This window comes from Phalangium opilio, unplaced genomic scaffold (genome assembly GCF_054372755.1).
Source record: "Phalangium opilio isolate 3A_F unplaced genomic scaffold, DU_Popi_V2 ptg000360l_1, whole genome shotgun sequence".
NCBI lineage: Eukaryota > Metazoa > Arthropoda > Arachnida > Opiliones > Phalangiidae > Phalangium > Phalangium opilio.
This window is the reverse complement of record NW_028324230.1, coordinates 3,387,905-3,413,013: the sequence shown is the minus strand read 5'-3', so window position 1 is coordinate 3,413,013 and position 25,109 is coordinate 3,387,905. Positions and strand designations below refer to the sequence as shown.

At 37.5% G+C, this 25,109-nt stretch overlaps 1 protein-coding gene, 6 non-coding genes and 40 pseudogenes across 7 annotated transcripts; 46 read left to right on the top strand and 1 right to left on the bottom strand.

The window, feature by feature from the left end:
- Positions 1-337: 337 nt before the first annotated feature.
- LOC149601245 (uncharacterized) lies at positions 338-5,833 on the bottom strand. The gene is made up of 2 exons (XM_089860918.1): positions 5,725-5,833; positions 338-5,607 (listed from the first exon to the last, which is right to left on the bottom strand). The coding sequence occupies exons 1-2, from the start codon at positions 5,831-5,833 to the stop codon at positions 338-340; spliced, it is 5,379 nt and encodes a 1,792-aa protein (XP_089717044.1).
- Positions 5,834-7,182: 1,349 nt separating this feature from the next.
- LOC149601244 (5S ribosomal RNA) lies at positions 7,183-7,285 on the top strand (annotated as a pseudogene).
- Positions 7,286-7,408: 123 nt separating this feature from the next.
- Positions 7,409-7,527, top strand: LOC149601243 (5S ribosomal RNA; annotated as a pseudogene).
- Positions 7,528-7,904: 377 nt separating this feature from the next.
- On the top strand, positions 7,905-8,007 carry LOC149601242 (5S ribosomal RNA; annotated as a pseudogene).
- A 362-nt stretch (positions 8,008-8,369) lies between these two features.
- LOC149601241 (5S ribosomal RNA) lies at positions 8,370-8,487 on the top strand (annotated as a pseudogene).
- Positions 8,488-8,624: 137 nt separating this feature from the next.
- Positions 8,625-8,727, top strand: LOC149601240 (5S ribosomal RNA; annotated as a pseudogene).
- A 123-nt stretch (positions 8,728-8,850) lies between these two features.
- LOC149601239 (5S ribosomal RNA) lies at positions 8,851-8,969 on the top strand (annotated as a pseudogene).
- A 136-nt stretch (positions 8,970-9,105) lies between these two features.
- LOC149601238 (5S ribosomal RNA) lies at positions 9,106-9,208 on the top strand (annotated as a pseudogene).
- Positions 9,209-9,345: 137 nt separating this feature from the next.
- Positions 9,346-9,448, top strand: LOC149601237 (5S ribosomal RNA; annotated as a pseudogene).
- A 1,352-nt stretch (positions 9,449-10,800) lies between these two features.
- Positions 10,801-10,903, top strand: LOC149601236 (5S ribosomal RNA; annotated as a pseudogene).
- Positions 10,904-11,026: 123 nt separating this feature from the next.
- On the top strand, positions 11,027-11,145 carry LOC149601235 (5S ribosomal RNA; annotated as a pseudogene).
- A 364-nt stretch (positions 11,146-11,509) lies between these two features.
- LOC149601234 (5S ribosomal RNA) lies at positions 11,510-11,612 on the top strand (annotated as a pseudogene).
- A 137-nt stretch (positions 11,613-11,749) lies between these two features.
- LOC149601233 (5S ribosomal RNA) lies at positions 11,750-11,852 on the top strand (annotated as a pseudogene).
- Positions 11,853-12,213: 361 nt separating this feature from the next.
- LOC149601232 (5S ribosomal RNA) lies at positions 12,214-12,316 on the top strand (annotated as a pseudogene).
- Positions 12,317-12,677: 361 nt separating this feature from the next.
- LOC149601231 (5S ribosomal RNA) lies at positions 12,678-12,796 on the top strand (annotated as a pseudogene).
- A 1,107-nt stretch (positions 12,797-13,903) lies between these two features.
- LOC149601230 (5S ribosomal RNA) lies at positions 13,904-14,022 on the top strand (annotated as a pseudogene).
- A 122-nt stretch (positions 14,023-14,144) lies between these two features.
- Positions 14,145-14,262, top strand: LOC149601229 (5S ribosomal RNA; annotated as a pseudogene).
- Positions 14,263-14,384: 122 nt separating this feature from the next.
- LOC149601228 (5S ribosomal RNA) lies at positions 14,385-14,487 on the top strand (annotated as a pseudogene).
- A 122-nt stretch (positions 14,488-14,609) lies between these two features.
- LOC149601227 (5S ribosomal RNA) lies at positions 14,610-14,728 on the top strand (annotated as a pseudogene).
- A 377-nt stretch (positions 14,729-15,105) lies between these two features.
- On the top strand, positions 15,106-15,208 carry LOC149601226 (5S ribosomal RNA; annotated as a pseudogene).
- Positions 15,209-15,330: 122 nt separating this feature from the next.
- On the top strand, positions 15,331-15,448 carry LOC149601225 (5S ribosomal RNA; annotated as a pseudogene).
- Positions 15,449-15,811: 363 nt separating this feature from the next.
- On the top strand, positions 15,812-15,930 carry LOC149601224 (5S ribosomal RNA; annotated as a pseudogene).
- Positions 15,931-16,307: 377 nt separating this feature from the next.
- On the top strand, positions 16,308-16,410 carry LOC149601223 (5S ribosomal RNA; annotated as a pseudogene).
- A 122-nt stretch (positions 16,411-16,532) lies between these two features.
- LOC149601222 (5S ribosomal RNA) lies at positions 16,533-16,650 on the top strand (annotated as a pseudogene).
- A 122-nt stretch (positions 16,651-16,772) lies between these two features.
- On the top strand, positions 16,773-16,890 carry LOC149601221 (5S ribosomal RNA; annotated as a pseudogene).
- Positions 16,891-17,253: 363 nt separating this feature from the next.
- On the top strand, positions 17,254-17,372 carry LOC149601220 (5S ribosomal RNA; annotated as a pseudogene).
- A 136-nt stretch (positions 17,373-17,508) lies between these two features.
- LOC149601219 (5S ribosomal RNA) lies at positions 17,509-17,611 on the top strand (annotated as a pseudogene).
- A 361-nt stretch (positions 17,612-17,972) lies between these two features.
- Positions 17,973-18,091, top strand: LOC149601218 (5S ribosomal RNA). The gene has a single exon (XR_016379195.1). It is a non-coding gene; the product is annotated as a 5S ribosomal RNA (ribosomal RNA).
- A 361-nt stretch (positions 18,092-18,452) lies between these two features.
- On the top strand, positions 18,453-18,571 carry LOC149601217 (5S ribosomal RNA; annotated as a pseudogene).
- Positions 18,572-18,707: 136 nt separating this feature from the next.
- Positions 18,708-18,810, top strand: LOC149601216 (5S ribosomal RNA; annotated as a pseudogene).
- Positions 18,811-19,170: 360 nt separating this feature from the next.
- Positions 19,171-19,289, top strand: LOC149601215 (5S ribosomal RNA). Its single transcript, XR_016379194.1, has one exon. It is a non-coding gene; the product is annotated as a 5S ribosomal RNA (ribosomal RNA).
- A 136-nt stretch (positions 19,290-19,425) lies between these two features.
- Positions 19,426-19,528, top strand: LOC149601214 (5S ribosomal RNA; annotated as a pseudogene).
- Positions 19,529-19,890: 362 nt separating this feature from the next.
- On the top strand, positions 19,891-20,009 carry LOC149601213 (5S ribosomal RNA). Its single transcript, XR_016379193.1, has one exon. It is a non-coding gene; the product is annotated as a 5S ribosomal RNA (ribosomal RNA).
- Positions 20,010-20,145: 136 nt separating this feature from the next.
- Positions 20,146-20,248, top strand: LOC149601212 (5S ribosomal RNA; annotated as a pseudogene).
- A 363-nt stretch (positions 20,249-20,611) lies between these two features.
- LOC149601211 (5S ribosomal RNA) lies at positions 20,612-20,730 on the top strand (annotated as a pseudogene).
- A 122-nt stretch (positions 20,731-20,852) lies between these two features.
- On the top strand, positions 20,853-20,971 carry LOC149601210 (5S ribosomal RNA; annotated as a pseudogene).
- A 137-nt stretch (positions 20,972-21,108) lies between these two features.
- Positions 21,109-21,211, top strand: LOC149601209 (5S ribosomal RNA; annotated as a pseudogene).
- Positions 21,212-21,345: 134 nt separating this feature from the next.
- On the top strand, positions 21,346-21,464 carry LOC149601208 (5S ribosomal RNA; annotated as a pseudogene).
- A 601-nt stretch (positions 21,465-22,065) lies between these two features.
- Positions 22,066-22,184, top strand: LOC149601207 (5S ribosomal RNA). The gene has a single exon (XR_016379070.1). It is a non-coding gene; the product is annotated as a 5S ribosomal RNA (ribosomal RNA).
- A 136-nt stretch (positions 22,185-22,320) lies between these two features.
- On the top strand, positions 22,321-22,423 carry LOC149601206 (5S ribosomal RNA; annotated as a pseudogene).
- A 359-nt stretch (positions 22,424-22,782) lies between these two features.
- LOC149601205 (5S ribosomal RNA) lies at positions 22,783-22,901 on the top strand. The gene has a single exon (XR_016379069.1). It is a non-coding gene; the product is annotated as a 5S ribosomal RNA (ribosomal RNA).
- Positions 22,902-23,037: 136 nt separating this feature from the next.
- On the top strand, positions 23,038-23,140 carry LOC149601204 (5S ribosomal RNA; annotated as a pseudogene).
- Positions 23,141-23,275: 135 nt separating this feature from the next.
- Positions 23,276-23,394, top strand: LOC149601203 (5S ribosomal RNA; annotated as a pseudogene).
- A 377-nt stretch (positions 23,395-23,771) lies between these two features.
- On the top strand, positions 23,772-23,890 carry LOC149601202 (5S ribosomal RNA). Its single transcript, XR_016378574.1, has one exon. It is a non-coding gene; the product is annotated as a 5S ribosomal RNA (ribosomal RNA).
- Positions 23,891-24,012: 122 nt separating this feature from the next.
- On the top strand, positions 24,013-24,131 carry LOC149601201 (5S ribosomal RNA; annotated as a pseudogene).
- A 137-nt stretch (positions 24,132-24,268) lies between these two features.
- Positions 24,269-24,371, top strand: LOC149601200 (5S ribosomal RNA; annotated as a pseudogene).
- Positions 24,372-24,506: 135 nt separating this feature from the next.
- LOC149601199 (5S ribosomal RNA) lies at positions 24,507-24,625 on the top strand (annotated as a pseudogene).
- The last annotated feature ends 484 nt before the right edge of the window (positions 24,626-25,109 follow it).

The window sequence follows — 25,109 nt, the reverse complement described above, 5'->3', positions numbered from 1 at the left end:
GTTTTTTGGGGTGCGTGATCTTTACCACACACGCCCCATGTTTCACGAAAGGCAACCTGGATTTCTTTACAAAGGCTTTAATCCCTCTTTTTGGGGGTTTTTATATTTTTTCTTTCAATTTTAAAGTTTACATCGAGTAAAGGAAAATTTACAAGAATGTTTTTAGGTTTTTGAAATTTAAGTTATACAGTTTGAATTATACAGTTTGGTATTTTATATTTAATTTAATTTGCTAAGTTATAAAATTAAGATTTAAAGAATTTTTATTAAAATAAAGCATGCACATTTTTAACACTCCCCCCGGTGATAATTACTATTATCACCAGGAAGAATTTATTTAATCTGTAATTTGTAAATTAGCTAAATGTTGCACGGAGCGTTTAAGTTCCGTTCCTTTGTTATTTTTAATTATGCATGCACGAATTTTGTTATCTCTACCAATAATCAATTGTTTTACTATTCCTAATTTCCACATATGACGTGGTATTTTATCGTCATATATGATCACTACATCGCCTACTTTAAATAATGCAGAATCCTTTTTATTTGGATCAGAATGGTGCGCAGACCTTAATTCCATTAAGTAATTTTGTCGCCACTTTCGCCAGATTCTTTGCATAATTTGTTCGCGATGTTTTTCTCTTATTTTAAATTGATTTAGTTTTGTTGGTACATTTTCCTTAAATTCTAGGGGTGGCAGCGAAGTTAATCTTCGGCCAATGACTAGATCAGCTGGGCAGATGGGAGATGGTTCGTTAGGGTCATTGTAATTATACGAGATCGGGCGAGAGTTTATTAGAGCCTCGGTCTCAGAGATTACTGTTTCCATCTCAGTGTAATTAAGCATTGCTCTACCTAAAGTTTTCTTTAGTGATGTTTTTGCTGAGCGTACGAGACGCTCCCACCAACCACCATACCATGCTGATCGCTCTACAATATATTTCCATTGCATACATTTTTTCCCAAAAAATTCTTTAATTTCCGCATCATTGAGTTTTTCCCAGATTAGTTTTAATTCTCTATCGGCCTTTTTAAAGGTTAAAGCATTATCAGAGTAAATTATACTAGGTATACCCTTTCTCGCGATCATTCTCCTAAATGCTAAAAGGAACTCTTGAGTGCTGAGTGATGGCACGAGTTCCAAATGGACAGCTCGTGAGACGGCGCAAGTTGCCAATAAAACATAGGATTTTTGATGGGAAATTTGTTTATCATTTTGTGTTTTGATTATTAATGGTCCGAAAAAATCCAATCCCACTATGGAGAAGGCGGGGTTTTCGCTAATGCGTTCCTTGGGTAACGGGGCGGTAGGCACTTCGCCTAGTTTGACTTTGAATTTTTTGCATTTTGTACAATCCTTTACAATTGTTCTTGCCAATTGTCTACCGGCCGTTAACCAATACTTTTCTCTTAGTTGGGTAATAGTGTCTGCTATGCCGCTGTGATTAACTTCCTCATGACTTCTAATCATGAGTAATTTTGAAAACCTATGATTTTTGTTCAGAACTATGGGGTGCTTTTCACTGTATGTAAGGTCTTCGGATTCTTTTAAACGACCTCCCAAACAAATTAACCCTCCATTGCTTAAAATGGGACTTAATGAAGCTATGTTGGAAGAGGGTTGAACGTTTTTTCCCTGTTCTAAAGCTTTCAATTCGATTCTATATTCTTCTGATTGAATATCTTTTACAAATTTTAATTCAGCTAATCTAATTTCCTCCGCGGTTATGGGTCCTGTGGTTTTACCTAACCCTTTAGCTGCCTTTACGAATCTTAACACGTATGATGTTACGCGTAATAATTTGTTTAGGGAATTGCTTAGATTTAAATCTACTATTTTTTGAATTCCTACAATATTTATCACTCTGACCGACATAATTACTTTGCGCCTTTCATTCTCTACTAGTTCTAAATTAGGTTCAGGCATGATTTTTGGCCAGTGGTCTTTAGTTTTTCTCAACCAGTGCGGTCCTTGAAACCATAACTCATTGTCTTTTAATTTGTTTGCGCTGATGCCACGAGTTGGTAGGTCGGCGGGGTTTTCGACCCCTGGACAGTGAGCCCACTCGTAGTTTTTTGTTAGTTCTTGAACCTCTTTAGCTCGATTAGATACGAAAGGTCGCCATGTCTTTTGATTGTCGGTTACCCATGACAAGGCTATTGTAGAATCCGTCCAGAGATGAATTCCTGATAATTCATCTCCAAACGTTTCTTTGACGTAATTGGTTAATCTCGCTCCCAACAGGCATCCCATTAGTTCAAGCCTAGGGAGTGTAAGACTTTTTTCTCTTAGAGGAGCTACCCTAGATTTCGCAGTAATTAAGGAAACTCTAATTTCGTTTGATTTTGTTTGATATCTGACAAAGATTGCAGTTGAGTAAGCCTTAATACTCGCATCACAGAAGCAATGTAATTCTAGGTTGGTTATTTCCTTTTCTCCGAGGAAGTAGTGTCTGTTTATTTTAATTTCATTTAGTTTGTGGAATTCAGTACACCATGCCTCGAATTGGTTGTTTATTTCTTCAGGTAGTTCGGAGTCCCACCCTATTTTTTCTAATTTCCAAATCTCTTGGAGAAGAAGTTTTGCGCGTATTGTGAATGGAGCTAATAAGCCTATCGGGTCAAAGATTTGCGCCACTAGACTTAAAACTTGTCTTTTTGTTCCTTTAACTCCACTTACAGCGATTAAATTGCTTAGGTCGAATCTAAAGCTATCTAAATTTGGTTCCCAGTTTAATCCTAATATTTTTGTTTCCTTTTCTTGATCTACCTTTTCAAATAGATCAAGCTCCTCTGGGTTAGAATGATTATTCCAAAGGTTTCTTAGATTTGGACAATTGGTTACCCATTTACGTAGCTTCATGCCCGCTCCTTTTAGTACGCGAGCTGCCCCCACTGAGATTTCATACGCCTCTTCTACGCCTTTTCCCCCCGATATGAAATCATCCACATAAAGGTTATTTTTTAGTCTTTCTAAAACTCTGTCATTTACCTCTTTTATATTTTGTAAGTGAAACTTAATGGTACATCCCAATAAAAATGGGGATGGGCTGATGCCAAAGGGAACGCGACAAGTTCTAATAACGGTATATTCGTTATCTAAGATTTCTCCGTTTTGTTCTTTTACCCACAACAACCTGACAGAGTCCCTATCGCCCTCATCTAATTCAACCTGGAGGAAAGCTTTTTCAATGTCGCTAACTACTACTACAGGATGTTTCCTAAATTTTAAGAGCAATAGCAGTAAATCTGGGTTAAGATTGGGTCCAGGTGCTAGGCACTCGTTCAGCGATGGTTTACCCTTTGAATGGGATGAGGCGTCGTATACTACGCGTAGTTTTGTGGTAGCAACGTTTTCCCTAACCACCCCCTGGTGTGGTACATAATAGGTCCCTGCCCTTTTTTCTTTGAGAACTTCTTCGGGTACTATTTCTGTCACACCTGTTTCTAGTTGTTCTTCTATGATTTTTTTGTATTCTATATAGTATTTTGGATCTTTTTTGAACTTTCTAATTAAGCTGTGTAGCCTTTTCTCTGCTATCTGGAAGTTATCAGGTAATGTTTCCTTACTAACTATCCAAGGGAACTTAACGCTGTACCTTTCCCCTGTAAACTCTACTTCTTCAAAAAATCTAGCCACAGTCGCGTCATCCCCTGGGTTTTTTGTTATTTCTTCTTTTATCCCGATGGATTCTAGATCCCAAAATCTATTTAAATTGTCATTTATTTGTTTTTGTCCAAGGCTGACGAGCAGAGTACTAACAGCGCTACAAGAGAACCGATTTCTCGGTGTTCCGGTAGGTCCTTGAATGGACCAACCTAGAACGGTTTCTATAGCTACAACGTCATCACTGAATCTTTCATTTTTTCCTGATACTACCCGCCAATAATAATCGCCTCCAATTAGTATTTGTAGGTCGGAATTAATTTCTTCCGATTTACTGGAGATATCGGCTGGTTGTAGGCCTTTTTGGTTCATGATTTGTTCTATTTCCGAGCTATATATGCTTGGTACAGAGTGACAAATAAAGGGTACCTCTACAGCTTCTATTTCAACCTTTTGTTCGGGGTCTGAGCGATTTTCAAGGATTAATTTTACCCTGTTTGCCTCCCTTTCGGTGGGGCTTTCTTCACCGAAGCTATATACATCTAAATATTCTTTTCTTACAATTGGAAGGTTAAGCTGCCTCGAAAGATCTTCTCTCACGAAACTTATTTGACTCCCCCCGTCCAATAATACCCTAGCGACTCCTTGTTTTTCTGGGAAGGTATTGTTGCGCACAATAGCCGTAGCGGTTTGCAGCAGCACTATTTTTTCCCCTCCTTTCACTGAGGAAACTACTTTTGGGTTAATGTTGTCTATGTTTAATTTTGATTGGGGTTTTTCTTTTAAATGGGATTGGTTTTGATCGCAAACTGCAAAATTATGCGTTCTTTTGTGACATTTTCTGCAGTTTTTAAATTTTGAAAAGCAATTTTGGGCATTATGACTAAATTTTAGACAGTTGGTACATCTACCGCTCTCGTCAATTATTTGCGTCTTTTGCTCTATAGTGAAATTTGGGCATTCTATTGTTTTATGTCCCTTTTCATCGCAAAAGATACAAAAAAAATCCGATTGAGGTTTTGTTTGTACCGATAATGCAGAAGCGGAACCGCCAGATGAAGTTTTTCTAGGGTCCGTTTTAAATTTAAAATTTTGTTTATCGTTTAGTTTATCGTTTTGTTTAAAACTTTTAGTTTGTTCTGGTTTTCCAGCCAACAACTGGGCCATCTCTCTGCACTCAACTTGTTCCTTAAAAAACCTAATTAACTCTTCCGCGTCCCAATAATTACCATCTGCTGGTTTATATTTAAGATAATACTCCGTTCGTATTTCGACTGGAAGACACCTCAATAATGCGGGACATACATAACTAGCCTTTTCCGCGGCTGAGGTTACCCCTAATGATTTTAAACATCTTAAGTTTATTTCGCACGTGTCTAATAGACGACGTAACGCCCTAACATTATTGACTTCGTTAATTGGTTCAATACTTGCTAACTTTCTAATATGTTCATTAATAGCAACATGTGTTTTATCGTATCTTTTCTTTAACAAGTCTATTATTTCATCATAAGAGCTATCAATTTCGGGAAATCCATCTACAGCCTGAAGGGCTTCGCCATCTAAATATGATATTAAGTGAATCATTTTTTCTACCTTTGAGATATTTGTTTGATCGTGGATGGTGATTTTGTATCTTGCCCAGAAGCTCGGCCATTTCGTATGGTCTCCTCTGAACCTCAGGATGTTAATTGGCGGAAGTTTGATGCCTGAATTTCCGTTGTTTCCAGCGCTGCTTTGTTGATTTGGCGGCGTGGGTAGCGGTAGTTGCCCGATGACGGTTGATCCACCGTAACTGGATCCTCCTTGTCCGTTTGCCCTTCTGATAGCCCTCGTTGATTTCGATTTATAGAGAATGATGATGTCCCTCTCGTTGATGGCTTCGTTTCTTTCTTTGAATAATTCGGCTTCGTCTTCAATGAGAGACTCTACCTTGGCGTCTAGTTCTACTAGCTCTTCTTCTTTTTGTAGTAAAATGCTTAGATTGTCTTCAATATCATCTATTACAGATGAAATTGTTGTGTTTTTGAGAAGCGCGTCTAGTTCACTTATTGTTCATTTAACTGCGTCGCGAGTGCTTTTTCTTGCAGCCCGTTGTAGATTTAATTTGTCCAGACGCGCTTGTTGCGCTTTTGAAGTTTTGATTGTTTTTGAGGATGAGGATTTCGGGTCGTTTGTTTTGTCCCCGTCCATATTTTCACCCGTAATTTCGTCTTCGTTTGGCATTGTTTCGTTTCGATTACGCGTTTAGTCCCGGGTTTCGCGTACCATGTAGAAAATTGGACTTTTGTTTTATCCAATTCCTAGGGTTTGCTGGTTCTGGGAGAGCTTGAATTTTTGCCGCTATATCGCCGACTGAAAAACGATACCGCGTTCTTTTTGATTTGTTTTAATTGGGTGCTAACCGCGTTTTATTTTAGTTTAGTTATCCTAAGGTTATTTTCAAAGGACAAGACTTTGGTTTAATTTTATTTTATTGACGACTCTCAAATTTTTACCCATCTTGCTTGCGCAGCGAAGAGCAGAGAAGTGGTTCCTCTCTTTACAATGATTTCTATAGAAACCCAGGGATGACGTCAATAGACTTCATGGCGCCTTTCGGAAACATGGAAAGTTTTTTGGGGTGCGTGATCTTTACCACACACGCCCCATGTTTCACGAAAGGCAACCTGGATTTCTTTACAAAGGCTTTAATCCCTCTTTTTGGGGGTTTTTATATATTTTCTTTCAATTTTAAAGTTTACATCGAGTAAAGGAAAATTTACAAGAATGTTTTTAGGTTTTTGAAATTTAAGTTATACAGTTTGAATTATACAGTTTGGTATTTTATATTTAATTTAATTTGCTAAGTTATAAAATTAAGATTTAAAGAATTTTTATTAAAATAAAGCATGCACATTTTTAACACAGTCAGTACTTGGGAGGGAGACCACTTAGGAACACTGCGGGCCGTTGGCTTTTTCACTTTTATTTCCTCTTTTAAATTCCACCAGATATGAAAAAAGCAAACATATCTTCTTTTTGTTATTGTTTTATAAAGATGAAGGTAAATTAAATTCAAATTATTAACTAGCACTCTCGGCAACGGCCATATCACGCTGAACACACCGGTTCTCCTCCGATCAGGAAGTTAAGCAGCGTCGAGCGCAGTCAGTACTTGGGAGGGAGACAACTTAGGAACACTGCGGGCCGTTGGCTTTTTCACTTTTATTTCCTCTTTTAAATTCCACCAGATATGAAAAAAGCAAACATATCTTCTTTTTGTTATTGTTTTATAAAGATGAAGGTTAATTAAATTCAAATTATTAACTAGCACTCTCGGCAACGGCCATATCACGCTGAACACACCGGTTCTCCTCCGATCAGGAAGTTAAGCAGCGTCGAACGCAGTCAGTACCTGGGAGGGAGACCACTTACGAACACAGCGTGCCGTTGGTTTTTTCACTTTTTTCTCCACATTTAAATTCCAATAGATTTCAAAAAAGCAAACATATTTTCTTTTTGTTATTGTTTTAAAAAGACGAAGGTTAATTTGTCTCACTTAATTTAAATTCGAATTATTAACTAGCTCTCTCGGCAACGGCCATATCACGCTGAAAAAAACGGTTCTCGTCCGATCACCGAAGTTAAGCAGCGTCGAGCGCAGTCAGTACTTGGGAATACTGCGTGCCGTTGGCTTTTTCCTTTTTGTTTCCGCTTTTAAATCCCACCAGATATGAAAAAACCAAACATATCTTCTTTTTGTTATTGTTTTTATAAATATGAAGGTAAATTAAATTCGAATTATTAACTAGCACTCTCGGCAACGGCCATTTCACGCTGAAAACACCAGTTCTCCTCCGATCGCCGAAGTTAAGCAGCGTCAAGCGCAGTCAGTACTTGGGAGGGAGACCACTTAGGAACACTGCGTGCCGTTGGCTTTTTCACTTTTTTTTCCTCTTTTAAATTCCAATAGATTTCAAAAAAGCAAACATATTTTCTTTTTGTTATTGTTTTAAAAAGATGAAGGTTAATTTGTCTCACTTAATTTAAATTCGAATTATTAACTAGCACTCTCGGCAACGGCCATATCACGCTGAAAAAAACGGTTCTCGTCCGATCACCGAAGTTAAGCAGCGTCGAGCGCAGTCAGTACTTGGGAATACTGCGTGCCGTTGGATTTTTCCTTTTTGTTTCATCTTTTAAATTCCACCAGATATGAAAATAGCAAACTTATTTTCTTTTTGTTTTTGTTTTAAAAAGATGAAGGTTAATTTGTCTCACTTAATTTAAATTCGAATTATTATCTAGCACTCTCGGCAACGGCCATATCACGCTGAAAACACCGGTTCTCGTCCGATCACCGAAGTTAAGCAGCGTCGAGCGCAGTCAGTACTTGGAAACTCTGCGTGCCGTTGGCTTTTTCACTTTTGTTTCCTCTTTTAAATTCCACCAGATATGAAAAAAGCAAACATATCTTCTTTTTGTTATTGTTTTATAAAGATGAAGGTTAATTAAATTCAAATTATTAACTAGCACTCTCGGCAACGGCCATATCACGCTGAACACACCGGTTCTCCTCCGATCAGGAAGTTAAGCAGCGTCGAGCGCAGTCAGTACTTGGGAGGGAGACAACTTAGGAACACTGCGGGCCGTTGGCTTTTTCACTTTTATTTCCTCTTTTAAATTCCACCAGATATGAAAAAAGCAAACATATCTTCTTTTTGTTATTGTTTTATAAAGATGAAGGTTAATTAAATTCAAATTATTAACTAGCACTCTCGGCAACGGCCATATCACGCTGAACACACCGGTTCTCCTCCGATCAGGAAGTTAAGCAGCGTCGAGCGCAGTCAGTACCTGGGAGGGAGACCACTTACGAACACTGCGTGCCGTTGGTTTTTTCACTTTTTTCTCCACATTTAAATTCCAATAGATTTCAAAAAAGCAAACATATTTTCTTTTTGTTATTGTTTTAAAAAGACGAAGGTTAATTTGTCTCACTTAATTTAAATTCGAATTATTAACTAGCACTCTCGGCAACGGCCATATCACGCTGAAAAAAACGGTTCTCGTCCGATCACCGAATTTAAGCAGCGTCGAGCGCAGTCAGTACTTGGGAATACTGCGTGCCGTTGGCTTTTTCCTTTTTGTTTCCGCTTTTAAATCCCACCAGATATGAAAAAACCAAACATATCTTCTTTTTGTTATTGTTTTTATAAATATGAAGGTAAATTATATTCGAATTATTAACTAGCACTCTCGGCAACGGCCATTTCACGCTGAAAACACCGGTTCTCGACCGATCACCGAAGTTAAGCAGCGTCGAGCGCAGTCAGTACTTGGGAGGGAGACCACTTAGGAACACTGCGTGCCGTTGGCTTTTTCACTTTTTTTCCTCTTTTAAATTCCAATAGATATGAAAAAAGCAAACATATTTTATTTATGTTATTGTTTTAAAATGATGAAGGTTAATTTGTCTCACTTAATTTAAATTTGAATTATTAACTAGCACTCTCGGCAACGGCCATATCACGCTGAAAACACCGGTTCTCGTCCGATCACCGAAGTTAAGCAGCGTCGAGCGCAGTCAGTACTTGGAAACTCTGCGTGCCGTTGGCTTTTTCACTTTTTTTTCCTCTTTTAAATTCCAATAGATATGAAAAAAGCAAACATATTTTATTTATGTTATTGATTTAAAATGATGAAGGTTAATTTGTCTCACTTAATTTAAATTTGAATAATTAACTAGCACTCTCGGCAACGGCCATATCACCCTGAAAACACCGGTTCTCGTCCGATCACCGAAGTTAAGCAGCGTCGAGCGCAGTCAGTACTTGGAAACTCTGCGTGCCGTTGGCTTTTTCACTTTTTTTTCCTCTTTTAAATTCCAATAGATATGAAAAAAGCAAACTTATTTTCTTTTTGTTATTGTTTTAAAAAGATGAAGGTTAATTTGTCTCACTTAATTTAAATTCGAATTATTAACTAGCACTCTCGGCAACGGCCATATCACGCTGAAAAAAACGGTTCTCGTCCGAACACCGAAGTTAAGCAGCTTCGAGCGCAGTCAGTACTTGGGAATACTGCGTGCCGTTGGATTTTTCCTTTTTGTTTCCTGTTTTAAATTCCAATAGATTTCAAAAAAGCAAACATATTTTCTTTTTGTTGTTGTTTTAAAAAGATGAAGGTTAATTTGTCTCACTTAATTTAAATTCGAATTATTAACTAGCACTCTCGGCAACGGCCATATCACGCTGAAAAAAACGGTTCTCGTCCGATCACCGAAGTTAAGCAGCGTCGAGCGCAGTCAGTACTTGGGAATACTGCGTGCCGTTGGATTTTTCCTTTTTGTTTCATCTTTTAAATTCCACCAGATATGAAAATAGCAAACTTATTTTCTTTTTGTTTTTGTTTTAAAAAGATGAAGGTTAATTTGTCTCACTTAATTTAAATTCGAATTATTAACTAGCACTCTCGGCAACGGCCATATCACGCTGAACACACCGGTTCTCCTCCGATCAGGAAGTTAAGCAGCGTCGAGCGCAGTCAGTACTTGGGAGGGAGACAACTTAGGAACACTGCGGGCCGTTGGCTTTTTCACTTTTATTTCCTCTTTTAAATTCCACCAGATATGAAAAAAGCAAACATATCTTCTTTTTGTTATTGTTTTATAAAGATGAAGGTTAATTAAATTGAAATTATTAATTAGCACTCTCGGCAACGGCCATATCACGCTGAATACACCGGTTCTCCTCCGATCAGGAAGTTAAGGAGCGTCGAGCGCAGTCAGTACTTGGGAGGGAGACAACTTAGGAACACTGCGGGCCGTTGGCTTTTTCACTTTTATTTCCTCTTTTAAATTCCACCAGATATGAAAAAAGCAAACATATCTTCTTTTTGTTATTGTTTTATAAAGATGAAGGTTAATTAAATTCAAATTATTAACTAGCACTCTCGGCAACGGCCATATCACGCTGAACACACCGGTTCCCCTCCGATCAGGAAGTTAAGCAGCGTCGAGCGCAGTCAGTACCTGGGAGTGAGACCACTTACGAACACTGCGTGCCGTTGGTTTTTTCACTTTTTTCTCCACATTTAAATTCCAATAGATTTCAAAAAAGCAAACATATTTTCTTTTTGTTATTGTTTTAAAAAGACGAAGGTTAATTTGTTTCACTTAATTTAAATTCGAATTATTAACTAGCACTCTCGGCAACGGCCATATCACGCTGAAAAAAACGGTTCTCGTCCGATCACCGAAGTTAAGCAGCGTCGAGCGCAGTCAGTACTTGGGAATACTGCGTGCCGTTGGCTTTTTCCTTTTTGTTTCCGCTTTTAAATCCCACCAGATATGAAAAAACCAAACATATCTTCTTTTTGTTATTGTTTTTATAAATATGAAGGTAAATTAAATTCGAATTATTAACTAGCACTCTCGGCAACGGCCATATCACGCTGAAAACACCGGTTCTCGTCCGATCACCGACGTTAAGCAGCGTCGAGCGCAGTCAGTTCTTGGGAGGGAGACCACTTAGGAACACTGCGTGCCGTTGGTTTTTTTACTTTTTTCTCCACTTTTAAATTCCAATAGATTTCAAAAAAGCAAACATATTTTCTTTTTGTCATTGTTTTAAAAAGATGAAGGTTAATTTGTCTCACTTAATTTAAATTCGAATTATTAACTAGCACTCTCGGCAACGGCCATATAGCGCATGAAAAAAAACGGTTCTCGTCCGATCACCGAAGTTAAGCAGCGTCGAGCGCAGTCAGTACTTGGGAATACTGCGTGCCGTTGGATTTTTCCTTTTTGTTTCCTCTTTCAAATTCCACCAGATATGAAAAAAGCAAACATATCTTCTTTTTGTTATTGTTTTATAAAAATGAAGGTTAATTAAATTGAAATTATTAACTAGCACTCTCGGCAACGGCCATATCACGCTGAAAACACCGGTTCTCGTCCGATCACCAAAGTTAAGCAGCGTCGAGCGCAGTCAGTACTTGGAAACTCTGCGTGCCGTTGGCTTTTTCTCTTTTATTTCCTCTTTTAAATTCCACCAGATATGAAAAAAGCAAACATATTTTATTTATGTTATTGTTTTAAAATGATGAAGGTTAATTTGTCTCACTTAATTTAAATTTGAATAATTAACTAGCACTCTCGGCAACGGCCATATCACGCTGAAAACACCGGTTCTCGTCCGATCACCGAAGTTAAGCAGCGTCGAGCGCAGTCAGTACTTGGAAACTCTGCGTGCCGTTGGCTTTTAATTTTTTTTTCCTCTTTTAAATTCCAATAGATATGAAAAAAGCAAACATATTTTCTTTTTGTTATTGTTTTAAAAAGATGAAGGTTAATTTGTCTCACTTAATTTAAATTCGAATTATTATCTAGCACTCTCGGAAACGGCCATATCACGCTGAAAACACCGGTTCTCGTACGATCACCGATTTTAAGCAGCGTCGAGCGCAGTCAGTACTTGGAAACTCTGCGTGCCGTTGGCTTTTTCACATTTGTTTCCTCTTTTAAATTCCACCAGATATGAAAAAAGCAAACATATCTTCTTTTTGTTATTGTTTTATAAAGATGAAGGTTAATAAAATTCAATTTATTAAATAGCACACTGGGCAACGGCCATTTTACGCTGAAAACACCGGTTCTCGTCCGATCACCGAAGTTAAGCAGCGTCGAGCGCAGTCAGTACTTGGAAACTCTGCGTGCCGTTGGCTTTTTCACTTTTTTTCCTCTTTTAAATTCCAATAGATATGAAAAAAGCAAACTTATTTTCTTTTTGTTATTGTTTTAAAAAGATGAAGGTTAATTTGTCTCACTTAATTTAAATTCGAATTATTAACTAGCACTCTCGGCAACGGCCATATCACGCTGAAAAAAACGGTTCTCGTCCGAACACCGAAGTTAAACAGCTTCGAGCGCAGTCAGTACTTGGGAATACTGCGTGCCGTTGGATTTTTCCTTTTTGTTTCCTCTTTTAAATTCCACCAGATATGAAAAAAGCAAACATATCTTCTTTTTGTTATTGTTTTATAAAAATGAAGGTTAATTAAATTCAAATTATTAACAAGCACTCTTGGCAACGGCCATATCACGCTGAATACACCGGTTCTCGTCCGATCTCCGATTTTAAGCAGCGTCGAGCGCAGTCAGTACTTGGGAGGGAGACCACTTAGGAACACCGCGGGCCGTTGGCTTTTTCACTTTTATTTCCTCTTTTAAATTCCACCAGATATGAAAAAACCAAATATATCTTCTTTTTGTTATTGTTTTAAAAAGATGAAGGTTAGTTTGTCTCACTTAATTTAAATTCGAATTATTCAAATTCAAATTCAAAAATGTTTATTTTTTACTTTTCATTACATTACAGTTTGCTACGGGGCTAAGTCACATTGTGACTTGTAAGCCCCGTGCCTATCTGCTTAATTTAATATAACAATTTAATTTAATCAAATAAAAAATAGATTTAACAATGGTGTCTTATAATAATTCGTGTTAAAGATTCATGAAAAAAGATTTAATGAATATATGTTATATCCACTTAAAATTGAACAGTGGCATGGTATATTATAAAATATTTAACAATTGGTTATGCCAAAGGTGGCTTTATAAAAACAAGTTAAATAAAAAAGTAAAGGTTTTATTATTTTTTTCTAATATTAGTGATTTTATAGTCTTTTTAAATCTAGTTAAAGTCGGTTTTGCTTGAATTTCAGGTGATATTGTGTTATATAATTTTATTCCCGTATAAAAGATAGACGTGAATTTTTTTGAGGTGCTACATTTAGGTAAATCTAATAGCTCTAGTGATCTAGTATGTCTATTTTTCTGCTTCTGTTTTAGTAGGCTATTTTCCCGCCTAATGTTTGTGTATATGAAACATAAGCTATTATACTGTATACTCTCTTGTATGTTTAAAATTTTTGCCCTAGTAAAATACTCTTGGGTATGGTCTCTAAATGACAAATTATAAATTGATCTAATTGCCCTTTTTTGTAGGATATGTATCCTATTTTTATTAGCTTTTGTTGTGTTGCCCCAGAATTGTATTCCATTATCTAGCATTTTCGGCAACGGCCATATCACGCTAAAAACACCGGTTCTCGTACGATCACCGATTTTAAGCAGCGTCGAGCGCAGTCAGGGGAGGGAGACCACTTAGGAACACTGCGTGCCGTTGGTTTTTTCACTTTTGTTTCCTCTTTTAAATTCCACCAGATATAAAAAAAGCAAACATATCTTTTTTTGTTATAGTTTTATAAAGATGAAGGTATAATAAATTCAAATTATTAACTAGCACTCTCGGCAACGGCCGTATCACGCTGAATTCAACGGTTCTCGTCCGATCACCGAAGTTAAGCAGCGTCGAGCACAGTCAGTACTTTAGAGGGAGACCACTTAGGAACAATGCGTGCCGTTGGCTTTTTAATTTTTGTTTCCTCTTTTAAATTCCACCAGATATGAAAAAAGCAAACATATCTTCTTTTTGTTATTGTTTTATAAAGATGAAGGTTAATTAAATTCAAATTATTAACTAGCACTTTCGGCAACGGCCATATCACGCTGAAAACACCGGTTCTCCTCCGATCAGGAAGTTAAGCAGCGTCGAGCGCAGTCAGTACTAGGGAGGGAGACCACTTACGAACACTGCGGGCCGTTGGCTTTTTCCCTTTTATTTCCTCTTTTAAATTCCACCAGATATGAAAAAACCAAACATCTCTTCTTTTTGATATTGTTTTATAAAGACGAAAGTTAATTAAATTCAAATTATTAAATAGCACTTTCGCTAACGGCCATATCACGCTGAAAACACCGGTTCTCGTCCGATCTCCGAAGTTAAGCAGCGTCGAGCGCAGTCAGTACTCGGAAACTCTTCGTGCCGTTGGCTTTTTCACTTTTGTTTCCTCTTTTAAATTCCACCAGATATGAAAAAAGCAAACATTTCTTCTTTTTGTTATTGTTTTATAAAGATGAAGGTTAATTAAATTCAAATTATTAAATAGCACACTCGGCAACGGCTATTTCACGCTGAAAACACCAGTTCTCCTCCGATCGCCGAAGTTAAGCAGCGTCAAGCGCAGTCAGTACTTGGGAGGGAGACCACTTAGGAACACTGCGTGCCGTTGGCTTTTTCACTTTTTTTTCCTCTTTTAAATTCCAATAGATTTCAAAAAAGCAAACATATTTTCTTTTTGTTATTGTTTTAAAAAGATGAAGGTTAATTTGTCTCACTTAATTTAAATTCGAATTATTAACTAGCACTCTCGGCAACGGCCATATCACGCTGAAAAAAACGGTTCTCGTCCGATCACCGAAGTTAAGCAGCGTCGAGCGCAGTCAGTACTTGGGAATACTGCGTGCCGTTGGATTTTTCCTTTTTGTTTCATCTTTTAAATTCCACCAGATATGAAAATAGCAAACTTATTTTCTTTTTGTTTTTGTTTTAAAAAGATGAAGGTTAATTTGTCTCACTTAATTTAAATTCGAATTATTATCTAGCACTCTCGGCAACGGCCATATCACGCTGAAAACACCGGTTCTCGTCCGATCACCGAAGTTAAGCAGCGTCGAGCGCAGTCAGTACTTGGAAACTCTGCGTGCCGTTGGCTTTTTCACTTTTGTTTCCTCTTTTAAATTCCACCAGATATGAAAAAAGCAAACATATCTTCTTTTTGTTATTGTTTTATAAAGATGAAGGTTAATTAAATTCAAATTATTAACTAGCACTCTCGGCAACGGCCATATCACGCTGAATACAACGGTTCTCCTCCGATCAGGAAGTTAAGCAGCGTCGAGCGCAGTCAGTACTTGGGAGGGAGACCACTTAGGAACACTGCGGGCCGTTGGCTTTTTCACTTTTATTTCCTCTTTTAAATTCCAATAGATTTCAAAAAAGCAAACATATTTTCTTTTTGTTATTGTTTTAAAAAGATGAAGGTTAATTTGTCTCACTTAATTTAAATTCGAATTATTAACTAGCACTCTCGGCAACGGCCATATCACGCTGAAAAAAACGGTTCTCGTCCGATCACCGAAGTTAAGCAGCGTCGAGCGCAGTCAGTACTTGGGAATACTGCTTGCCGTAGGCTTTTTCCTTTTTGTTTCCGCTTTTAAATTCCACCAGATATGAAAAAACCAAACATATCTTCTTTTTGTTATTGTTTTTATAAATATGAAGGTAAATTAAATTCGAATTATTAACTAGCACTCTCGGCAACGGCCATATCACGCTGAAAACACCGGTTCTCGTCCGATCACCGACGTTAAGCAGCGTCGAGCGCAGTCAGTTCTTGGGAGGGAGATCACTTAGGAACACTGCGTGCCGTTGGTTTTTTCACTTTTTTCTCCACTTTTAAATTGCAATAGATTTCAAAAAAGCAAACATATTTTCTTTTTGTTATTGTTTTAAAAAGATGAAGGTTAATTTGTCTCACTTAATTTAAATTCGAATTATTAACTAGCACTCTCGGCAACGGCCATATCACGCTGAAAAAAACGGTTCTCGTCCGATCACCGAAGTTAAGCAGCGTCGAGCGCAGTCAGTACTTGGGAATACTGCGTGCCGTTGGATTTTTCCTTTTTGTTTCATCTTTTAAATTCCACCAGATATGAAAATAGCAAACTTATTTTCTTTTTGTTTTTGTTTTAAAAAGATGAAGGTTAATTTGTCTCACTTAATTTAAATTCGAATTATTATCTAGCACTCTCGGCAACGGCCATATCACGCTGAAAACACCGGTTCTCGTCCGATCACCGAAGTTAAGCAGCGTCGAGCGCAGTCAGTACTTGGAAACTCTGCGTGCCGTTGGCTTTTTCACTTTTGTTTCCTCTTTTAAATTCCACCAGATATGAAAAAAGCAAACATATCTTCTTTTTGTTATTGTTTTATAAAGATGAAGGTTAATTAATTTCAAATTATTAACTAGCACTCTCGGCAACGGCCATATCACGCTGAATACAACGGTTCTCCTCCGATCAGGAAGTTAAGCAGCGTCGAGCGCAGTCAGTACTTGGGAGGGAGACCACTTAGGAACACTGCGGGCCGTTGGCTTTTTCACTTTTATTTCCTCTTTTAAATTCCACCAGATATGAAAAAAGCAAACATATCTTCTTTTTGTTATTGTTTTATAAAGATGAAGGTTAATTAAATTCAAATTATTAACTAGCACTCTCGGCAACGGCCATATCACGCTGAACACACCGGTTCTCCTCCGATCAGGAAGTTAAGCAGCGTCGAGCGCAGTCAGTACTTGGGAGGGAGACCACTTACGAACACTGCGTGCCGTTGGCTTTTTCACTTTTTTTCTCCACATTTAAATACCAATAGATTTCAAAAAAGCAAACATATTTTCTTTTTGTTATTGTTTTAAAAAGACGAAGGTTAATTTGTCTCACTTAATTTAAATTCGAATTATTAACTAGCACTCTCGGCAACGGCCATATCACGCTGAAAAAAACGGTTCTCGTCCGATCACCGAAGTTAAGCAGCGTCGAGCGCAGTCAGTACTTGGGAATACTGCGTGCCGTTGGATTTTTCCTTTTTGTTTCCTCTTTTAAATTCCACCAGAAATGAAAAAAGCAAACATATCTTCTTTTTGTTATTGTTTTATAAAAATGAAGGTTAATTAAATTCAAATTATTAACTAGCACTCTCGGCAACGGCCATATCACGCTGAATACAGCGGTTATCGTACGATCACCGAAATTAAGCAGCGTCGAGCGCAGTCAGTACTTGGGAGGGAGACCACTTAGGAACACTGCGTGCCGTTGGGTTTTTCACTTTTTTTCCTCTTTTAAATTCCAATAGATATGAAAAAAGCAAACATATTTTCTTTATGTTATTGTTTTAAAATGATGAAGGTTAATTTGTCTCACTTAATTTAAATTCGAATTATTAACTAGCACTCTCGGCTACGGCCATATCACGCTGAAAACACCGGTTCTCGTCCGATCACCGAAGTTAAGCAGCGTCGAGCGCAGTCAGTACTTGGAAACTCTGCGTGCCGATGGCTTTTAATTTTTTTTTCCTCTTTTAAATTCCAATAGATATGAAAAAAGCAAACATATTTTCTTTTTGTTATTGTTTTAAAAAGATGAAGGTTAATTTGTCTCACTTAATTTAAATTCGAATTATTATCTAGCACTCTCGGCAACGGCCATATCACGCTGAAAACACCGGTTCTCGTACGATCACCGATTTTAAGCAGCGTCGAGCGCAGTCAGTACTTGGAAACTCTGCGTGCCGTTGGCTTTTTGACATTTGTTTCCTCTTTTAAATTCCACCAGATATGAAAAAAGCAAACATATCTTCTTTTTGTTATTGTTTTATAAAGATGAAGGTTAATTAAATTCAATATATTAAATAGGACACTGGGCAACGGCCATTTCACGCTGAAAACACCGGTTCTCGTCCGATCACCGAAGTTAAGCAGCGTCGAGCGCAGTCAGTACTTGGGAGGGAGACCACTTAGGAACACTGCGTGCCGTTGGCTTTTTCACTTTTTTTCCTCTTTTAAATTCCAATAGATATGAAAAAAACAAACATATTTTATTTATGTTATTGTTTTAAAAAGATGAAGGTTAATTTGTCTCACTTAATTTAAATTCGAATTATTAACTAGCACTCTCGGCAACGGCCATATCGCGCTGAAAAAAACGGTTCTCGTCATATCACCGAAGTTAAGCAGCGTCGAGCGCAGTCAGTACTTGGGAATACTGCGTGCCGTTGGATTTTTCCTTTTTGTTTCCTCTTTTAAATTCCACCAGAAATGAAAAAAGCAAACATATCTTCTTTTTGTTATTGTTTTATAAAAATGAAGGTTAATTAAATTCAAATTATTAACTAGCACTCTCGGCAACGGCCATATCACGCTGAATACAGCGGTTATCGTACGATCACCGAAATTAAGCAGCGTCGAGCGCAGTCAGTACTTGGGAGGGAGACCACTTAGGAACACTGCGTGCCGTTGGGTTTTTCACTTTTTTTCCTCTTTTAAATTCCAATAGATATGAAAAAAGCAAACATATTTTCTTTATGTTATTGTTTTAAAATGATGAAGGTTAATTTGTCTCACTTAATTTAAATTCGAATTATTAACTAGCACTCTCGGCTACGGCCATATCACGCTGAAAACACCGGTTCTCGTCCGATCACCGAAGTTAAGCAGCGTCGAGCGCAGTCAGTACTTGGAAACTCTGCGTGCCGATGGCTTTTAATTTTTTTTCCTCTTTTAAATTCCAATAGATATGAAAAAAGCAAACATATTTTCTTTTTGTTATTGTTTTAAAAAGATGAAGGTTAATTTGTCTCACTTAATTTAAATTCGAATTATTATCTAGCACTCTCGGCAACGGCCATATCACGCTGAAAACACCGGTTCTCGTACGATCACCGATTTTAAGCAGCGTCGAGCGAAGTCAGTACTTGGAAACTCTGCGTGCCGTTGGCTTTTTGACATTTGTTTCCTCTTTTAAATTCCACCAGATATGAAAAAAGCAAACATATCTTCTTTTTGTTATTGTTTTATAAAGATGAAGGTTAATTAAATTCAATATATTAAATAGCACACTGGGCAACGGCCATTTCACGCTGAAAACACCGGTTCTCGTCCGATCACCGAAGTTAAGCAGCGTCGAGCGCAGTCAGTACTTGGGAGGGAGACCACTTAGGAACACTGCGTGCCGTTGGCTTTTTCACTTTTTTTCCTCTTTTAAATTCCAATAGATATGAAAAAAACAAACATATTTTATTTATGTTATTGTTTTAAAATGATGAAGGTTAATTTGTCTCACTTAATTTAAATTTGAATTAATAACTAGCACTCTCGGCAACGGCCATATCACGCTGAAAACACCGGTTCTCGTCCGATCACCGAAGTTAAGCAGCGTCGAGCGCAGTCAGTACTTGGAAACTCTGCGTGCCGTTGGCTTTTTCACTTTTTTTTCCTCTTTTAAATTCCAATAGATATGAAAAAAGCAAACTTATTTTCTTTTTGTTATTGTTTTAAAAAGATGAAGGTTAATTTGTCTCGATTAATTTAAATTCGAATTATTAACTAGCACTCTCGGCAACGGCCATATCACGCTGAAAACACCGGTTCTCGTACGATCACCGATTTTAAGCAGCGTCGAGCGCAGTCAGTACTTGGAAACTCTGCGTGCCGTTGGCTTTTTGACATTTGTTTCCTCTTTTAAATTCCACCAGATATGAAAAAAGCAAACATATCTTCTTTTTGTTATTGTTTTATAAAGATGAAGGTTAATTAAATTCAATATATTAAATAGCACACTGGGCAACGGCCATTTCACGCTGAAAACACCGGTTCTCGTCCGATCACCGAAGTTAAGCAGCGTCGAGCGCAGTCAGTACTTGGGAGGGAGACCACTTAGGAACACTGCGTGCCGTTGGCTTTTTCACTTTTTTTCCTCTTTTAAATTCCAATAGATATGAAAAAAGCAAACATATTTTATTTATGTTATTGTTTTAAAATGATGAAGGTTAATTTGTCTCACTTAATTTAAATTTGAATTAATAACTAGCACTCTCGGCAACGGCCATATCACGCTGAAAACACCGGTTCTCGTCCGATCACCGAAGTTAAGCAGCGTCGAGCGCAGTCAGTACTTGGAAACTCTGCGTGCCGTTGGCTTTTTCACTTTTTTTTCCTCTTTTAAATTCCAATAGATATGAAAAAAGCAAACTTATTTTCTTTTTGTTATTGTTTTTAAAAGATGAAGGTTAATTTGTCTCACTTAATTTAAATTCGAATTATTAACTAGCACTCTCGGCAACGGCCATATCACGCTGAAAAAAAACGGTTCTCGTCCGATCACCGAAGTTAAGCAGCGTCGAGCGCAGTCAGTACTTGGGAATACTGCGTGCCGTTGGATTTTTCCTTTTTGTTTCCTCTTTTAAATTCCACCAGATATGAAAAAAGCAAACATATCTTCTTTTTGTTATTGTTTTATAAAAATGAAGGTTAATTAAATTCAAATTATTAACTAGCACTCTCGGCAACGGCCATATCACGCTGAATACACCGGTTCTCGTCCGATCAACGTAGTTAAGCAGCGTCGAGCGTAGTCAGTACTTGGGAGGGAGACCACTTAGGAACACTGCGGGCCGTTGGCTTTATCACTTTTATTTCCTCTTTTAAATTCCACCAGATATGAAAAAACCAAACATATCTTATTTTTGATATTGTTTTATAAAGACGAAAGTTAATTAAATTCAAATTATTAAATAGCACTTTCGCTAACGGCCATATCACACTGAAAACACCGGTTCTCGTCCGATCTCCGAAGTTAAGCAGCGTCGAGCGCAGTCAGTACTTGGGAGGGAGACCATTTAGGAACACTGCGTGCCGTTGGCTTTTAATTTTTTTTTTCCTCTTTTAAATTCAAATAGATATGAAAAAAGCAAACATATTTTATTTATGTTATTGTTTTAAAAAGATGAAGGTTAATTTGTCTCACTTAATTTAAATTTGAATTATTAACTAGCACTCTCGGCAACGGCCATATCACGCTGAAAACACCGGTTCTCGTCCGATCACCGAAGTTAAGCAGCGTCGAGCGCAGTCAGTACTTGGAAACTCTGCGTGCCGTTGGCTTTTTCACTTTTTTTCCTCTTTTAAATTCCAATAGATATGAAAAAAGCAAACTTATTTTCTTTTTGTTATTGTTTTAAAAAGATGAAGGTTAATTTGTCTCACATAATTTAAATTCGAATTATTAACTGACTCTCGGCAACGGCCATATCACGCTGAAAACACCGGTTCTCGTCCGATCTCCGAAGTTAAGCAGCGTCGAGCGCAGTCAGTACTAGGGAGGGAGACCACTTAGGAACACTGCGTGGCGTTGATTTTTTCACTTTTTTCTCCACTTTTAAATTCCAATAGATTTCAAAAAAGCAAACATATTTTCTTTTTGTTATTGTTTTAAAAAGATGAAGGTTAAATTGTCTCACTTAATTTAAATTCGAATAATTAACTAGCATTCTCGGCAACGGCCATATCACGCTGAAAAAAACGGTTCTCGTCCGATCACCGAAGTTAAGCAGCGTCGAGCGCAGTCAGTACTTGGAAACTCTGCGTGTCGTTGGCTTTTTCACTTTTTTTTCCCCTTTTAAATTCCAATAGATATGAAAAAAGCAAACTTATTTTCTTTTTGTTATTGTTTTAAAAAGATGAAGGTTATTTTGTCTCACTTAATTTAAATTCGAATTATTAACTAGCACTCTCGGCAACGGCCATATCACGCTGAAAAAACGGTTCTCGTCCGATCACCGAAGTTAAGCAGCGTCGAGCGCAGTCAGTACTTGGGAATACTGCGTGCCGTTGGATTTTTCCTTTTTGTTTCCTCTTTTAAATTCCACCAGATATGAAAAAAGCAAACATATCTTCTTTTTGTTATTGTTTTATAAAAATGAAGGTTAATTAAATTCAAATTATTAACTAGCACTCTCGGCAACGGCCATATCACGCTGAATACACCGGTTCTCGTCCGATCACCGAAGTTAAGCAGCGTCGAGCGCAGTCAGTACTTGGGAGGGAGACCACTTAGGAACACTGCGTGCCGTTGGCTTTTTCACTTTTTTTCCTCTTTTAAATTCCAATAGATATGAAAAAAGCAAACATATTTTCTTTTTGTTATTGTTTTAAAATGATGAAGGTTAATTTGTCTCACTTAATTTAAATTTGAATTATTAACTAGCACTCTCGGCAACGGCCATATCACGCTGAAAACACCGGTTCTCGTCCGATCACCGAAGTTAAGCAGCGTCGAGCGCAGTCAGTACTTGGAAACTCTGCGTGCCGTTGGCTTTTTCACTTTTTTTTCCTCTTTTAAATTCCAATAGATATGAAAAAAGCAAACTTATTTTCTTTTTGTTATTGTTTTAAAAAGATGAAGGTTAATTTGTCTCACTTAATTTAAATTCGAATTATTAACTAGCACTCTCGGCAACGGCCATATCACGCTGAAAAAACGGTTCTCGTCCGATCACCGAAGTTAAGCAGCGTCGCGCAGTCAGTACTTGGGAATACTGCGTGCCGTTGGATTTTTCCTTTTTGTTTCCTCTTTTAAATTCCACCAGATATGAAAAAAGCAAACATATCTTCTTTTTGTTATTGTTTTATAAAAATGAAGGTTAATTAAATTCAAATTATTAACTAGCACTCTCGGCAACGGCCATATCACGCTGAATACACCGGTTCTCGTCCGATCACCGAAGTTAAGCAGCGTCGAGCGCAGTCAGTACTTGGGAGGGAGACCACTTAGGAACACTGCGTGCCGTTGGCTTTTTCACTTTTTTTCCTCTTTTAAATTCCAATAGATATGAAAAAAGCAAACATATTTTCTTTTTGTTATTGTTTTAAAATGATGAAGGTTAATTTGTCTCACTTAATTTAAATTTGAATTATTAACTAGCACTCTCGGCAACGGCCATATCACGCTGAAAACACCGGTTCTCGTCCGATCACCGAAGTTAAGCAGCGTCGAGCGCAGTCAGTACTTGGAAACTCTGCGTGCCGTTGGCTTTTTCACTTTTTTTTCCTCTTTTAAATTCCAATAGATATGAAAAAAGCAAACTTATTTTCTTTTTGTTATTGTTTTAAAAAGATGAAGGTTAATTTGTCTCACTTAATTTAAATTCGAATTATTAACTGACTCTCGGCAACGGCCATATCACGCTGAAAACACCGGTTCTCGTCCGATCTCCGAAGTTAAGCAGCGTCGAGCGCAGTCAGTACTTGGGAGGGAGACCACTTAGGAACACTGCGTGCAGTTGATTTTTTCACTTTTTTCTCCACTTTTAAATTCCAATAGATTTCAAAAAAGCAAACATATTTTCTTTTTGTTATTGTTTTAAAAAGATGAAGGTTAATTTGTCTCACTTAATTTAAATTCGAATAATTAACTAGCATTCTCGGCAACGGCCATATCACGCTGAAAAAAACGGTTCTCGTCCGATCACCGAAGTTAAGTAGCGTCGGGCGCAGTCAGTACTTGGAAACTCTGCGTGTCGTTGGCTTTTTCACTTTTTTTTCCTCTTTTAAATTCCAATAGATATGAAAAAAGCAAACTTATTTTCTTTTTGTTATTGTTTTAAAAAGATGAAGGTTAATTTGTCTCACTTAATTTAAATTCGAATTATTAACTAGCACTCTCGGCAACGGCCATATCACGCTGAATACACCGGTTCTCGTCCGATCACCGTAGTTAAGCAGCGTCGAGCGTAGTCAGTACTTGGGAGGGAGACCACTTAGGAACACTGCGGGCCGTTGGCTTTATCACTTTTATTTCCTCTTTTAAATTCCACCAGATATGAAAAAACCAAACATATCTTCTTTTTGATATTGTTTTATAAAGACGAAAGTTAATTAAATTCAAATTATTAAATAGCACTTTCGCTAACGGCCATATCACACTGAAAACACCGGTTCTCGTCCGATCTCCGAAGTTAAGCAGCGTCGAGCGCAGTCAGTACTTGGGAGGGAGACCATTTAGGAACACTGCGTGCCGTTGGCTTTTAATTTTTTTTTTCCTCTTTTAAATTCAAATAGATATGAAAAAAGCAAACATATTTTATTTATGTTATTGTTTTAAAAAGATGAAGGTTAATTTGTCTCACTTAATTTAAATTTGAATTATTAACTAGCACTCTCGGCAACGGCCATATCACGCTGAAAACACCGGTTCTCGTCCGATCACCGAAGTTAAGCAGCGTCGAGCGCAGTCAGTACTTGGAAACTCTGCGTGCCGTTGGCTTTTTCACTTTTTTTTCCTCTTTTAAATTCCAATAGATATGAAAAAAGCAAACTTATTTTCTTTTTGTTATTGTTTTAAAAAGATGAAGGTTAATTTGTCTCACTTAATTTAAATTCGAATTATTAACTGACTCTCGGCAACGGCCATATCACGCTGAAAACACCGGTTCTCGTCCGATCTCCGAAGTTAAGCAGCGTCGAGCACAGTCAGTACTAGGGAGGGAGACCACTTAGGAACACTGCGTGGCGTTGATTTTTTCACTTTTTTCTCCACTTTTAAATTCCAATAGATTTCAAAAAAGCAAACATATTTTCTTTTTGTTATTGTTTTAAAAAGATGAAGGTTAATTTGTCTCACTTAATTTAAATTCGAATAATTAACTAGCATTCTCGGCAACGGCCATATCACGCTGAAAAAAACGGTTCTCGTCCGATCACCGAAGTTAAGCAGCGTCGAGCGCAGTCAGTACTTGGAAACTCTGCGTGTCGTTGGCTTTTTCACTTTTTTTTCCTCTTTTAAATTCCAATAGATATGAAAAAAGCAAACTTATTTTCTTTTTGTTATTGTTTTAAAAAGATGAAGGTTAATATGTCTCACTTAATTTAAATTCGAATTATTAACTAGCACTCTCGGCAACGGCCATATCACGCTGAAAAAACGGTTCTCGTCCGATCACCGAAGTTAAGCAGCGTCGAGCGCAGTCAGTACTTGGGAATACTGCGTGCCGTTGGATTTTTC